This window comes from Alternaria alternata (genome assembly GCF_001642055.1).
Source record: "Alternaria alternata strain SRC1lrK2f unplaced genomic scaffold CC77scaffold_17, whole genome shotgun sequence".
NCBI classification, from domain to species: domain Eukaryota; kingdom Fungi; phylum Ascomycota; class Dothideomycetes; order Pleosporales; family Pleosporaceae; genus Alternaria; species Alternaria alternata.
The window spans coordinates 157,022-170,726 of NW_017306206.1; the positions used below are offsets into that span (position 1 = coordinate 157,022).

At 50.4% G+C, this 13,705-nt stretch overlaps 5 protein-coding genes across 5 annotated transcripts; 3 read left to right on the plus strand and 2 right to left on the minus strand.

The window, feature by feature from the left end:
- Window positions 1-202: 202 nt before the first annotated feature.
- On the plus strand, window positions 203-727 carry CC77DRAFT_941475 (ankyrin; the record flags this gene model as incomplete). Its single annotated transcript, XM_018534796.1, has 1 exon — window positions 203-727. One exon carries the CDS (start codon window positions 203-205, stop codon window positions 725-727), a length of 525 nt encoding a protein of 174 aa, XP_018383197.1.
- A 270-nt stretch (window positions 728-997) lies between these two features.
- Window positions 998-2,581, minus strand: CC77DRAFT_941261 (hypothetical protein; the record flags this gene model as incomplete). Its single annotated transcript, XM_018534784.1, has 5 exons — window positions 998-1,445; window positions 1,498-1,697; window positions 1,760-2,235; window positions 2,289-2,424; window positions 2,474-2,581. 5 exons carry the CDS (start codon window positions 2,579-2,581, stop codon window positions 998-1,000), a joined length of 1,368 nt encoding a protein of 455 aa, XP_018383198.1.
- Window positions 2,582-4,976: 2,395 nt separating this feature from the next.
- Window positions 4,977-6,399, plus strand: CC77DRAFT_1022671 (COPI associated). Its single transcript, XM_018525516.1, has 5 exons — window positions 4,977-5,041; window positions 5,153-5,227; window positions 5,554-5,597; window positions 5,645-5,864; window positions 5,921-6,399. Exons 1-5 carry the CDS (start codon window positions 5,022-5,024, stop codon window positions 5,955-5,957), a joined length of 396 nt encoding a protein of 131 aa, XP_018383199.1. The 5' UTR covers window positions 4,977-5,021; the 3' UTR covers window positions 5,958-6,399.
- A 468-nt stretch (window positions 6,400-6,867) lies between these two features.
- CC77DRAFT_234723 (hypothetical protein) lies at window positions 6,868-9,088 on the plus strand. Its single transcript, XM_018530775.1, has 3 exons — window positions 6,868-7,600; window positions 7,693-8,228; window positions 8,291-9,088. Exons 1-3 carry the CDS (start codon window positions 7,260-7,262, stop codon window positions 8,917-8,919), a joined length of 1,506 nt encoding a protein of 501 aa, XP_018383200.1. The 5' UTR covers window positions 6,868-7,259; the 3' UTR covers window positions 8,920-9,088.
- A 2,702-nt stretch (window positions 9,089-11,790) lies between these two features.
- CC77DRAFT_235588 (hypothetical protein) lies at window positions 11,791-13,479 on the minus strand. Its single transcript, XM_018530780.1, has 3 exons — window positions 12,804-13,479; window positions 12,569-12,609; window positions 11,791-12,491 (listed from the first exon to the last, which is right to left on the minus strand). The coding sequence occupies exons 1-3, from the start codon at window positions 13,252-13,254 to the stop codon at window positions 12,156-12,158; spliced, it is 828 nt and encodes a 275-aa protein (XP_018383201.1). The 5' UTR covers window positions 13,255-13,479; the 3' UTR covers window positions 11,791-12,155.
- Between the last annotated feature and the right edge of the window lie 226 nt (window positions 13,480-13,705).

Here is a 13,705-nt window from a genome sequence, read left to right on the forward strand (position 1 = left end):
GTCAACCAAGGAATTCTCTGAGCACGAAGCTCCTCTCAGCCCATTAGGTGAAGCAATTATACTGGACGACGTCGAGATAGTGCAGTTTTTATTGAAGCGAGGTGCCAATCCAAACGCATACGTATCTTTCGATGGTCAGAAGATGCTAAAACGAATTGAGAGTCACATACAAAGAGTGACACCCTTACTAGCTGCTATCGACATGCAGAGTCTTCCATTAGTGAAGCTTTTGTTAGAACATGGAGCGGAGGTGGATTACAAACGCAATATGGGAGTCTTTCGTACGCCATTGCAAAGAGCCGCCGAAATGGGTTGCTTCGATATTGTTCAATGCCTCATCGAGCAGAGTGCAATTATCGATACAATTCCTATCCACTCTGGTGGTACTGCTTTGCAATTAGCTGCGCTGAAAGGATTCTGCGGTATTGCTGCATTTCTGCTTGAGCGTGGAGCCGACCCAAATCACCCACCTGCCAAGGGGGATGGACGAACTGCCTTTGAAGCAGCAGCGGAGTGGGGTCATGTTGATACGATGTCGCTTTTGATGCAGTACAATGCCAACCTCGATCTGGAAGTTGGAGAGCCTCCTGAAAGTCAGCATGAACGGGCTAAACGGTTTGCGGAGAAGAATGGCTTCATGGCGTCGAAACGATTCGTGGAACACCTCTACAGGCAGGCATTGGGACAAGAAAATTGGGATATTGGGATGGCTTTAGATTGGATGTGACTGATATGCAGAGAGAGTGGGAACCACGGATGCTTTCAGGGTATATTTAGATGTCAATGTGACGGTCCTTGTCGTCTCTATTCTATCTCTGATTTACATGACCTTTTCGTTCGTCGAAGAAAACGACCTTGTGGGACACTTTCATTAGCTATCAATCGTTATGCGTTGGATGTCAATAAATGATAGTGAGATAGCATGAAAACAGGCAGGTCGATCGTAGAGTTAAAGATATACATCGAAACCGAACTGCTGAGTCTATCTATTGCATTACTACAAGCTCAACTCACTAGTGTAGCTGTCCTCTCGCGCTCTTATTGTCTTTTCACTGAACTCCTCCATATGTACAAGTTCAGCTTCGTCGTCGTTCTCATGCCGCACCGCAAATGTCCTAGTGTACGTAATCGTGCTTCGGTCAACGATCATGCTCTCTTTTCCACTTTTGGCACTCCCTATCGTGTCGACATTTCCTTTTGTGCCACAACTTCCACTTCCGTGATGGTTCTTGCTGCTTCGCTGGGTGCTCGCTTGTATCGTACTGATGGCTGTGGGAAACGCGCGGATGAGGATTAAGCGTAGAGCCGGCATGCATGCGCATATAATTCCGACATTAATCTCGTAGACCGACCATAAGACCACGTTCGTCTGCTCCCATGTAACATTGCTCGTGCCGCCGAAAGCAATGAGCGATCTGAGGCGGAGGATGGATACAATCGTAACACTGTGGACATGTTAGCTGAAAGCCGGGTTGTGTAGGTTGCAAGAGTACTGACAAGGTGCCAACGAAGAACATCAGAGCTACGCTGAACTTCTTTGTCAATGTCATCTGGAGGTGAAAGACCTCGTATAGAGGGATGGAAAGCATCCAGATGTCGACCACGATACATATGATAGCGTGTACCCAGATCACCGCGTATATGTTGAGACACTTAGCCGGCTTGGCCTTATCCCAAGCTGTCCAGTAATCGGCAAGCTATATTTTGAAGCACTGAGTTAGCGTGCGCCTGACGCACTACTTGAATGAGGTTTACTTACAGGCAGACATGGGAAGGAGCCAGGAATGAAGAAAGATATGGTCCATATTACGATAAAGGCGATAGTCCCCCACAAGAGCTGCACTGTCCGCCTTCTTGGAAATATCCGCAAGAAAAATAGAATCAGCGAGATCTTGACCATGGCACACTGGATAAAATATAGTAGGGTAATGGTATACAGCCATCGAACGAAGTTCTCGAGGTGGTCGAAAGGAACAGTCCAGAGATCGACACCGATCCCGTTCGTAAGCATGCCCCTGTCGATTATTATTACGGAGGGTATAGATATGAGTACTGTAGCGGCCACGGTAAAGTCATCCCAGCCAAGCCCGGCAACCGTGAAGTATCTTTGGTAGACGAGACGTAAGATGGCGCAGGAAACTGTTACCACGCACATGAGTATATTCGCGACTCGCAGATGGATAGTTTCCGACCGGACCGGCGCGTGGCAGAAGGTTGAAGTAACGTTTTTGGTCGCTAACAAATGTTGTGAGCTGTAGATCAGTAGATGATAATAGTTCCTGACTTACTCAAGCTCTCCTTCACGGTGCACGAAGAGACGACGCATTTCTCAACGGCAGCCTGAAGTTTAACGTTGGTACATATACATGTTGAGTTCGTAAGTTGGCAAGGTGAGTCGACAACAGCAGTCACCAAACATAGTTGCTATGAGCGTCAGCCATATACCATCTTCTCGAGACCGGATCCAATATACCGCGCAGTTGGGAAGCTTGGCAATCACCGTGAGCGAGTCGGCATCTTGTGCCTGTCCAGTAGAGGTCCAAGTGGCAAGAAGGAGTAGTAGATACAGCGGTCCCCTCATGTCTCGTCACGTCTGAAGACACGCTTTATCCTAGTTAGAGTCGTGCAGCGAGATGTGTGGGCGAGGACGAGGGGCCAGTAGTACTACTACTTTTCAGGCTTGGGTATACGTGCCTGTCTTATACTCTCGGAAGTCCTAGTAGAGTTGGCCGGACCCGCATCGTGGCTTGCTGCAAGGATGCGTATTAGAATGGGGCAGAACTTAATCTGCACGTTATCCTTAGATCTCCCGACCAGAATAGCTGCACCCCTAAGCACTGTTGAAGATCCCCTAGTTATGTTAAGCTTTCACTTCAACATCTCCTTCTTGTGGCGTATCGACAGCAGTGGCTCATCTAGATCGACCTTGGACCTCATTCACATTTACGAGTACTCGCATAACATACTGGGTATGCCAAAAAGATTGCTGTGCTGAAAGGGCTGACATCCGTGCCTGAGGAGGATATGTCTACATTCTTGGGAACGCCCACGCTAGCCTTTGCTCTAGAGGTAGCTTGATGAGCTTCAACAATCCAGTTCACTGATCGCGGATCATCGGAGGAACACTAACGACGAGTCTAGAAGGATTAATAAACAGCCTATGGTGAGGTGGAGGTGGTACCCGACGCATTTGGAAACGTTCACAGAGACCGTCTCGCTCTCTCTGGTCGTTCATAGTTCCCGCCCTTATCCTTGCATACAAGTCTCCTGTACATGCGGTGTAGATCAGGGTGTTACCTTGCCATGCCATGTGGCGCGTCCCTTTGGTGGCCGGCGGTTCGAGCTCCCCACGGTACCTAGGTAGTTCCTGCTACTAGCCTAGCGTGACCGAGAACCAATTAGCTGCGATACCAACGCATTATATTTCCACCACGACTCTACAGCAGAGGACGTCTATGATGATTATGCTCTCGTTGGCTCCGTGTACTCCGTATGCTCCGAAGCTCTAAGTTCAGGGTCAAGGTGAGAGCTCTGGACTGGGTCTTTGTCTGCTTGGGGATTTCCTGCTCTCTTCCTCCCACCCGGCCGTAAGTTCACTGTATTTGGGTTGAGCAGTGCTGTTGTCTCTGGCAGCCATCAAGTAGCTACGATTGGTTTCTTGCAGATACCCGCTCATAGCCCACTATGGGTTCCTTGTTGCTCCAGCAGAAACATGTATACCACAAGCATTCCAATAATCCACCAGGTACAGTGTCAAACTGTATCTTGCGATCGACCGAGCTAGTGTCATGACGCACTGTAGCAATCGAATGTCTAACAGATCTGGAGCTGGAAACGACGGCTCGTCATTGGTCGGCTCGTGTCTAGCTTCCTTTCGACAACGGTAGGGCACTGTCAGCTAGGGCCCGATTACTATTCATCAACCTGATGGTATTGCGACGGGGACTAAGCCTGGCTACCGTCATCATAATTGTTAACTGACATGTGGATGCAAGAGACATGGGCGACAGGAACCTGATGATCGCCATACCACTAGATACGCCAGGTTCGGGGCACTCATGCGTCCTGGTTGTTGGGAATGTCTTAGCTTGTAAGGCACGTTCTCACGGTTCTCGCTCTCGTTCTTCCCTAACAAAACACGTTGGACGAACAAGCCCTAGTGATGTCAACACGATGAGAACAAAGCATCGCACACGATAACCATCGTGACGAAGCTCATACGGTACATACGACAAAAAAGAGCACATGGTACGAAGGACTGCAAAAAGGTAAGGAGGGTGGAGCAGATGAACAAAAACAAAAACATACAACAGCGGGGATTCGCTAGTGGTCACCCACCTAACTACTAATCCGCCGGTACACTGCTTGTATATGGCTGAGCGGACGGGAAGCCTAATTTTCAGTGTCCTATGGTCGTATGTGAAAGGATAAGCCGTTGGTAGTGTATATATCATGGAAGCATAGCGATGTGGTAGAAGTACAGCAGCAAACTGCTCGGCTTATCAGTATGGATACGGTGGTCCCCTCGGTTTCTGCTGGCATAGTGGTAGCCAATGACCTAAAGTATACGAAAAGGCTGCGTCGGTTCAGGCAACCGTCAATCTCTTCTGTTGTGGTGCTGGTGCTGCTTCGTGTAGAAACGCATCTGTGCTTCGGCTAGTCCGCATCGCAACAACTGAGCGAGGGTCAAGAGCGATACAGGTCTGAGAAGAGCGGCGCTGCTCCAGGTGACGAAAGTCAAGCCGGTGTTGAAGATGGAGATGAAGATGAGCATGGGATGAGGAAACCCCTTTGATGGCGCAGCAACCAATGAAACCAGGTATGACGTTTAGCGCGGGAGCTTGGCCGTTGTTACCTTGCAACGTCTCGTCGCAGGCCCGACGTTGCGCAACCCCAACCATACTCCCGAGCCCTGTCCTAACAAGCTCCATTTTCCATCTCATCCCATCCGTCCCCTCCCCAGCCCGTTGCGCGAAGTCGTCAAAGTGCGGTTCCCACACCTCGCCGGTCAATCGTCCGCCATGGATTTCTCAGACATCTTGTGAGTACAGCTGGAGCTGTGGGGAGCTGTCTGCAATTAGGCAGCGGCTTCCGACAGAGGCATTGAGCACTCGGAGGTGTTGAGAGTAGGAGCTAATTTACGATTGTGTAGTCGCATGGTGAATTTCGCCGTTGCGGTATTCGTGGTCCTTGGTGGTATCGCGAAGTTGTTCCCGTTCAACGACTTGTGAGTCTACCTGGCGCATCCAGCGTCACCCCGATCCCGTCGCGTCGGCGTTCGAGTTCGTAAAACAATTAGACGGCACTCCATGCCTTGACAGGCGAGCGGTAATGAGCGCGTGTGGGCTTTGAGGACATAGGCGGGTTGCATAATCCTGAGGACTGTCGCGAGCTTAGTCCACACACGTCTCGGCACGCGCTCGCATCTTATGAGGGCGCACAAACAGTACGCGAGCTTGGAGCGTTGCATAACAGCGGTTGTGCAAGCTCGAGCTGGCAGCGCTATACAAAACATCAGACTACGTTGCATAGGCAAGCGCTGACAGTGCCTAGCTCTCACATCATTCTCGGTGTATACCTGATAATATTCGGTCTTGGTGCGTTCAGCGGTCTTGTATTACCACATGTTGCTGACAAACAACAGGAACCGCTCTACTCGAGTTCCAGATTCCCCAGCAAGTGGCACGCTATGCCTCTTTCATGTTCTCTTTCCTCGGCCGCGGCATCTTCTACATCTTCATCGGTTCGGTCATCGTGGGTGAGCGCTGGTTCCGCATTGTGCCAGGCACCATTGTCGGCATAATTGGTGTGGGCTACGCTGCTCTGGAGTTCATTCCTTCTATTGAGCCCCCAGCGAACATGCGGTAAGTTCTCCATACTTCTTGAAAACATTCTGCGTGTGGTACTAACGACGTTGCAGCGACGCCGACGCTGGCTGGGGTGCCGAACAAGTCTAAGTTCGCAATCTGTAGACAAGAGGATGGCGGTAGAGGATTCCTCATACAAGAACGCTTGCCTGGTTTTTGGACCTCGGCATAAGACCGTCGTGCGCTTTCTATGTACTCAACCAAGTATCGCATGTTACGGATTGGAGTTGCCCACAGTTACGTCTACGGATTTTAACAAGGTGGTTTGAGTATGTCTTTTTGGATTTCGTTGGTTGGTCCGGTGATCACATCGAGGTTCTGGTTACACGGGTGGAGAACGTCTTGGAAAGAATCGATGTATGATAGGTTATCTGATTCAAACCAGGCTGTAGTCGTCACACGTGTTCGCTTGTCTGTCTAGTGTCCGCAGTGCATGAAGCGAGGACAGACTACCGGTACTTGCATTGCTGCTAGTGTATCGTTTCGGAAAGGACTGCGTTGAGCAATTGTCCAGATCTAGTCTGATGCTGCTGTTGCTGCGATAGTAACGTTGACGCAATGTTGGTTGTATCATCTCAACCCCTTGTGATTGGTGCCAGCTATGCATCAGTGGCGTGCGGAGCAGCAACCATTACAAATCGCTAGTCGTAGGCGAGCCGGATCTTGATCCGCTGACAGCTGGTCTATTGCAAGGCTCAAGTGGAGTCCAAAAGTGATAGAGCCGAGTTTTCCTTTTTCTTGCCGCCGAGCATATGTATCGGAGATAAGGGCGCCCGGCCTGCATCTTAGAATGCATGTACCTGACTGATGGTTGGCTCCGCATGCAAGCACGCGCATGTGTAAAGCCAAAGTCGAATCGTCTTCACTGCTTCTGAACCCGTCTGTTGCCTATAGTCGCCGTGGACGTGCTTTCAGGGTTGGTGCGCTAAATCTCGGCTTAGAATAGCAAAGCCTTGATTGGCCACCGCCTCCCATTCACCGCCTAAGAATTCCAGCTTGTACCGCACCAGCATCGCCAGACCCAGTAGGCACCTTGCGCAGAATTATGACGACGGAGATCCCGAACCCACCTGATATCCTCCCTTGCTAGACCCGTCCTTCTTAAAGTTGTTTGCCAGCCATCCGTGTGCCACACCTCCCAAACATTGTGTACAAAGGCCCGAAGACCCGCATATCACACCAAGTCACGTTAGCGCCTGCTCCAGATTGACCTACACTTTCATCGGGTATCAGATCAAGCCGATAGCCAAGTCCGGACATCTATTTGGATCGAGAATTTGCAAATCCCCGGATTGGAGGATTCTATCTGCGAAATTTAGGCAACAGTGTATCACTACAACCTTGAACCCACCTTCTTGAGACACGCATCTTGGATCAATCAAGCGCTGCCCTATGGCACACCCTCCTGGAAGCGGAGGCACGTCTTTGGCTCCGACTCCGACACATCCACATCAGTTATCACGGGAAACAAGCAGAGACGAGCTAGAGATGGCTGAGAGCCTGCGACTACTCAATCAGGCCCATGAACACCACAGGCCGAGGACAGAAACTCCATCTCAGGAACAGCACCAGATTCAGGGCCAGGGAGACGAAAGATCCGAGATATACCACTCACTCGAGGATGCGGTGCCCATCTCAGAGCAACCAACGACACCGGCAACTTCAACATCTCTACAGCTGCCGAGTATGAACTATGATGCATCCAACGCGCCTGTCACCGGACAAGTCTGTAGGTACGTTGTCTGAAATTTCACTGTGTGCTTGCCACCAGTCACTTGATTACAGTTGGAACCAGATCTGCAGGGAAGACGCTAACGGACCGAAGCAACTGCAAGACGACACAAACGCCGCTTTGGCGCCGATCTCCAGCTGGAGAAACTGTGTGCAACGCGTGTGGTCTGTACATGAAGGCGCGGAATCAATCACGTCCAGTGAACCTGAAACGGAACACTCAGACTCAGCCGATTATGCCCGTGCAGCAAAGTCCAACGTCGGGCCCAGGTGACGGCAACGGAACGTCACCCGGAAACCTCGCGGCTTCGCCCCGAGTAGCAACTTATGTTGCTGCAGACCAGATGACCGCAGGTACATGTCCTGGTGGGGGGCGATGTAATGGTACTGGTGGTCAGCAAGGCTGCAGTGGCTGTCCAGCATTCAACAACCGCGTGTCGAAGACTGCGAAGTTTGCGTTGGCTCAGGCAAATGCAACATCGAGTGACGGTACGAACGGCGCAGACGCTGCGTCCAGTTCGGCGGCAGCAGGTTCTACTAGTGCCATCCCCGCGTGCCAAAATTGTGCGACTACAATCACACCACTGTGGAGACGGGATGATGCTGGTCACATAATATGTAACGCTTGTGGTGAGTTTACATCCACAGGACTGCTTTGCAACTGAGCCACGATAGCTAACTCCAATCTAAAGGACTTTACTACAAGCTCCATGGAACACATCGTCCTGTCGCAATGAAGAAGCAAGAGATCAAACGTCGGAAACGAGTCGTGCCAGCTGGTGACACTAGCTCTCAAGCCACACCGTCGGTTGCCGATTACTCTCCACCACAGCGTCCGTCCCAAACCCCCGCATTCGAGCATTCCGTTTCCCCAGATCCGTCAACGGCAATTGAGTCTAGGGAAGACTATACGCCCGAGCCACCTAGAGGACCTATCGCCGTCGACTTCACTCATTACTACGGCAAGGCATCAGTCACCTCTAATCCCGCAGCCCTTATACCCAACATGCAATCCAATGCACCATCGCCCCGGAAACGCAGCCGCAGTGCTACCATGGACCCAGAGGAAACCGCAAACCCGATGCCCCACCGCCCAAACGCGATTTCTTCGATATTGAACCCATCTCAAGCTGACGCTGACGCAAACATCGATCCTTCACTTTCAGTGCCGCTACGCCCGAGTGCTGGCACATCGCCTAATCCAGGAATGTCACAAGAAGAGAAGGCAGCTAGGAGGGAGAGACTGAGGAAGGAGGCAGAAGCTATGAGGCAAGAATTAGCGAGGAGGCAGAAAGAACTAGATGAATTGGAAAATGATTGAGGCGTTACTTCAAATCCAAAGAATATACAACGAAGTACCCATATTTGGAGAAAAGCAACGGCGTTAAAAGTGGTACTGCTAAGATGGCGAGAGACGAACTATCATCATATGTATAAGCTTTGGGGTCTTCAATGACGACCGCCGGCGTTCGATATAATATGTTTCATCCTCATCCCACACTCAGGGATACAAGGCGTTGTTCTGGGGGGCCAGGGATTACGGATTATGTTTTACGACACACTCTAGCGGATACCAGAATACCAGAATCGCTAAGACAGTGGGCTCGGCATCACAGCCTAACCACAACATTACTCTCGCAATATCCTGGTCTTTGATATCATCTATTGGTTGAATCAGCTAACCTTTCTAGTCTGTGTTGTAGTAGGATTCCCAAGCTCAGAAGGTGCGACTGGGGCTTCAAGTGTGGCAGACGATGAACAGACACAACACCCTTTGACCACAGAGGAGATACCATCGCACTCGTTGCATTAACATGACTACTATCTATTCGCCTGTACATATCTAGACACCTGTTCATGTTGGTCTCCACCTGCCATATCCAAGAGTTCTGGACAACAATCAAACGCCGAGTCATACGGTGGTGCGGATCGGGTGCAGAACATCTCTGCATCCTTACCGCAGCACTTGGCAAATCACGCAACTATGGTTGTTGGTATCTTCCCTATGTAGCCAAGTGGAACGACAAGGTGTGCATATAGCATACACATCTTGATCTGGAGCCGAAGATTCTGAGAAGAACATATGACTAACAATGTCATGTCTCATTAGAGTATTCTTACACGCCACTGTTAAATCTGAAATTCCAAAGAAGAGATGAGTGTCAAGATCACAGCTAGACTAGCAGTATTTCCTTGTTTCGGAAGTCTCTCACTTGAGTGAACGTCTGCATTAAATTGGTAGAGACAGTAACCTTTTCCTATGTTATCGAGTTGTTGAAGCTTTTTTGCAGTCTAGATGATCAACTGTAGGGGTGATGAACGCGATGCGGACAATAATATCCTACACTTGCTCTAGTAGCATAACTTACAGCTTATGGTGAGACAGTGCGAGTACTTGCCTCTCGTTTTGTCTCTATTTGTTATTTTGCGAACAGTCATGGACGTCAAACGTAGCCTCCCGTGAAGAAGAAACCACACCTAAAACTAATCTATAAACTTCATCTATCATATATCGGACGAAACTCCTTCCCAACCAACCAGTTGTTAAGCAAATGTAGATCACCGTTTCACTCCTACCTCTCTGCTACCGTCCGATACTGCTGTTATAGAAATGAATAGTTTCTACTGGTTTCATCTACAGATAGCGTATGTGTAGATACATCCTGACAAGCGGGACAGTAAGTGTAAACTTGGAATCAATCGCGCTGAAGTGCTTATGTGGCTACCCGGATAATGTAACAGCCATTGCCAAGGCGCTTATACTGCTCAGTATCGTCGTCTTCGCAGCTGACTCCATTGTGGAAATCTTTTCACTATAACTCCACCCCGTGATTCGACTACGATATGTTTCGAGTGACGTTATCTGCCGCTACGCAGCTGCAGTTGCATCGGTTGATCGTCCGTCCAGCCTTACGTTTCTAGTACCATCACCCTATGCCTTTGTCTTGGTTGTTCCGGACCAATTCATCCCATAGAGCAGATGAAACAACCGTCCATGAACAAGGAACCTCGACATCGCGACAACAGGTTGCGAAATTGAGGATGTAGTTACTTCTCTATTTGTCCGATTCACTCACGCACGGCCACTTACCCGGATATGCACCTTTCGGTCCTTCTCCAATTTGGGCTTACCAGAACTCGTATACATCTCGATTCCTCATTTAGCTCTGTCGCATGCGGCTGCGATCTTCAGGTTCGCAAGGGAAACGACTGGAGATGCTATATAATCTTCCCCTTGAAGTATGCTCGGGCCGTGCCGCAAAATGACGTTCAACGTGCGTGTAGATCTTTTTTGAATCGAATGAAATACTGAAAGGCAACGAACCTTGGGTCGGCAGAAGTCTGACTTGAGGAATTCAAAGTAAACACTGTACATGTAAACACTATGGTTGCTAAGGTGGATAACGCACATTCGATGGCTTTTCTGGGTATGCAAGATGGGGGTCAGTGTGGAGCAAGGACGGCATGCTCGTGTGTTGTTAGTGGAGTAGTGCGTCCACTCCAAGGGCAGCGTAGTCAAGTAGGAGTCTCAAGACATCTTGAGAGACTCACCCGTAGGCGATGAAAGATGGTTAGCATGGAGCAAACCTGAGCGGTCCGACTGCGACAGAAAAGGAGTGCCCTCGAAGCCTTCACGAGACCATGACCACAATCCAACCCACCAACGCAAGCAGCAAAGCTAACGGCCGACGTACTTCCACCACCATCTACCAGCATCGTAAATTCAGGTCTTCATCTCACGACCGCTTCACGCCTCCCATCCTATTGGCTGGCGCCAAACACCGCGATTTTACCTGCAATCCACACTCTCCTACCACAATTACCTGAAGCAGCAATAGATCAAGGCATCTTGATCTCGATACATGATTTCGGATCGAAAGATCGTGAGAGAACGGCTTTGTAGGCCGTTCTCCCAATCGGGTCGGCCAACTGGGGTGGTCGACCGATTTGGAATCGCCGATGAGTACAAGTGCTTGTAGTAGTAGCGTTGAAAGTCGAGTCACGCAACACTGAAGAGAGCTGTTGACGTCGTTTGTTTTGTAGACGCATCGCAGACAATTGCAAGTGCTTGCTGAACAGACTGAATCAATTCACCTGTCCAGTAATTTTCGCTCGGTTGTCGCGGTAGAAAGTCAATGTAACACGAGTTCAATGTCGTTACTGCACTACCCCTGTCACACAGCTAACGCCAGGGTCCAGATCCCTCCGCGGAGTGCCGATCTGTGTGATGAATGTAAACGTGCTCCCACCTGTTTACAACTGCCCACCATGCCGTTGTATTGTTAGTGAAACCCGAGGCATATTCATGAAACGCAACTGTAGCTCTGCAAAGAGCTAGTAGAAGAAGGTTGGATTGAGTCCACGTTATGAGGCCTGGTGGAGGGCGTATAACGTCAGACTTACGAAACTGTGCCTGAACGTGGCCCGCGGGATGTGCCTTCGGCTACGTCTGTACAGGCACGGGCCGAGAATGATAGTCTTGCGTGAACCGAGAGGTTCAGTCTAGAACCTAGCTGCAGTGAGGCCAGGTAAAAATCGAGGAGTTCGTGTCTTGGGCTATGGAACAGGCGTACTGAAGGCACACTTGAAGAAGAGCATACTTTGTATTCTCGGCGACCCAAGAGACAAGAACATGACTAAGCCGAGTTCTAAGATTAGAAGAGACTGCTGTCCTCTCACCCATGTTCGTAGGAAGCGGTTGCATGCGCTCTCTCGCCACCAATTCTTACTTATCGACTTCACTGTTGTACTCACCAAGGATGGTGAATGACGTGTAAAAGGGCTCGTAACCGCCCCAATACGAAGAAGCCCAGTATTAGATCTGCACGCTTGGCCCAGCTCCATGCGAATTGAGAGTATTGATGCCCGTGAAAGGAGGTAGTCACTGAGAACCTATGCATAGGTGAGCGTTTGTAGGGATTTTGATGGTGATCCGCTATGTCCGCGCACGGATGGGGAACGAGGCGTACGGGTCCAGAAAACCATCTCCGTAGCCTGGTGTAGTGGCCATCTATCGCTTACGGTCAGCGAACGATTTGCTCAAAACTAGAGTGGCAGCCGTGGACTGCATGTTTGTTGCAGAGATTAGCAATACTGCAGGGATGATGAAGCGACCGCATAAGTGGCTTTCCACCCGCAACAACGCGCATGCAAAGGCGTCGGATGCTTGGTAGCGTAGAGCAGCGAGTGAAGGTGCAGGCGAACTGATGTACGGTGAACTGGTCAAACGAGGCTGCCATCCGAACCGACGCGGGCAGGGCGTACTGCCCGTTCGGGGTCGCACTGAATAGGCTAAACGGCAGGGGGTGTGAGTAATTCGTGAATATCCAAACTGTCGGGCCGCCACTTGATTGCAGTTGGACGGGACGGTGAGTATTTCGTAAAATGGCCGCGAAGAGGTGAAATGAGGCGAACGGATCGTCAGGCCGAAGAGGTGAGAATTGGCGAGATGTTGATGTGCGCCGTTTGACGCATTGCGCACGTGTTGCGGATACGGCAGGAACGGCGCATCGGATTCTGGCAAGCTGCCCCAACCCAGCGTTTCACACAAGGGATCCCGATCGACGGCACCTGTGGTGTTCGTCCGGAGAATAGCTCGCTGGAAGTCGGGCCTAATAGAGTCGATGTCACGTCGCTGTGAGACGCCCGCGTGCATGTGCCGATGTCCACTTACCTTTCTCCTGATCGACTTCCCCTCTTTCTGTCGGGATGTGCTCCCTGAAACGGCCGTGCAGAGGTAGCGCCCTATCTGTGATAATCTACATCCAATGACGGCGCCCGGGCAAGGTTCGCGAGTCGAAACACCACGCGATTATGGCTCCAAGTGGGCGATCACTGCCATTGCGACGCCGCTGGTCGCCGGTGGTTGTGGGTGCAACGCGAAGTGAAGTTGGCATGCATTGTGAGCTGGCAATCTAAAGTGCAGCTGCCAGCTGGACTTTTGCCGTAGTGCTGTAGCGAAGGAGAGACGGTTGTGATGGAAGATGAAGGTGCGCTGCGAGTAGAGATGAATTATGTTCATAGAAGGTAGGTAAAGTTAAACGACCCTAAAAGCTGTCAAAAATAAAGAAATCTTTTGACTCCCAGAAGCGTGCTGCATGGTGCCT

Excerpts from the sequence above, each read along its gene's own strand:
- CC77DRAFT_1022671 (XM_018525516.1), top strand. The coding sequence starts at position 5,022 with ATGGATTTCTCAGACATCTT. Across the intron at positions 5,228-5,553 it reads TTGTTCCCGTTCAACGACTT|CTCTCACATCATTCTCGGTG; the intron begins GTGAGTCTACCT and ends GACAGTGCCTAG. Across the intron at positions 5,598-5,644 it reads CCTGATAATATTCGGTCTTG|GAACCGCTCTACTCGAGTTC; the intron begins GTGCGTTCAGCG and ends GACAAACAACAG.
- CC77DRAFT_234723 (XM_018530775.1), top strand. The coding sequence starts at position 7,260 with ATGGCACACCCTCCTGGAAGCGGAGGCACGTCTTTGGCTCCGACTCCG. Across the intron at positions 7,601-7,692 it reads GTCACCGGACAAGTCTGTAG|CAACTGCAAGACGACACAAA; the intron begins GTACGTTGTCTG and ends AACGGACCGAAG. Across the intron at positions 8,229-8,290 it reads CATAATATGTAACGCTTGTG|GACTTTACTACAAGCTCCAT; the intron begins GTGAGTTTACAT and ends TCCAATCTAAAG.
- CC77DRAFT_235588 (XM_018530780.1), bottom strand. The coding sequence starts at position 13,254 with ATGCACGCGGGCGTCTCACAGCGACGTGACATCGACTCTATTAGGCCC. Across the intron at positions 12,610-12,803 it reads GACCAGTTCACCGTACATCA|ATGGCCACTACACCAGGCTA; the intron begins GTTCGCCTGCAC and ends CGTAAGCGATAG. Across the intron at positions 12,492-12,568 it reads GGAGATGGTTTTCTGGACCC|GTTCTCAGTGACTACCTCCT; the intron begins GTACGCCTCGTT and ends ACCTATGCATAG.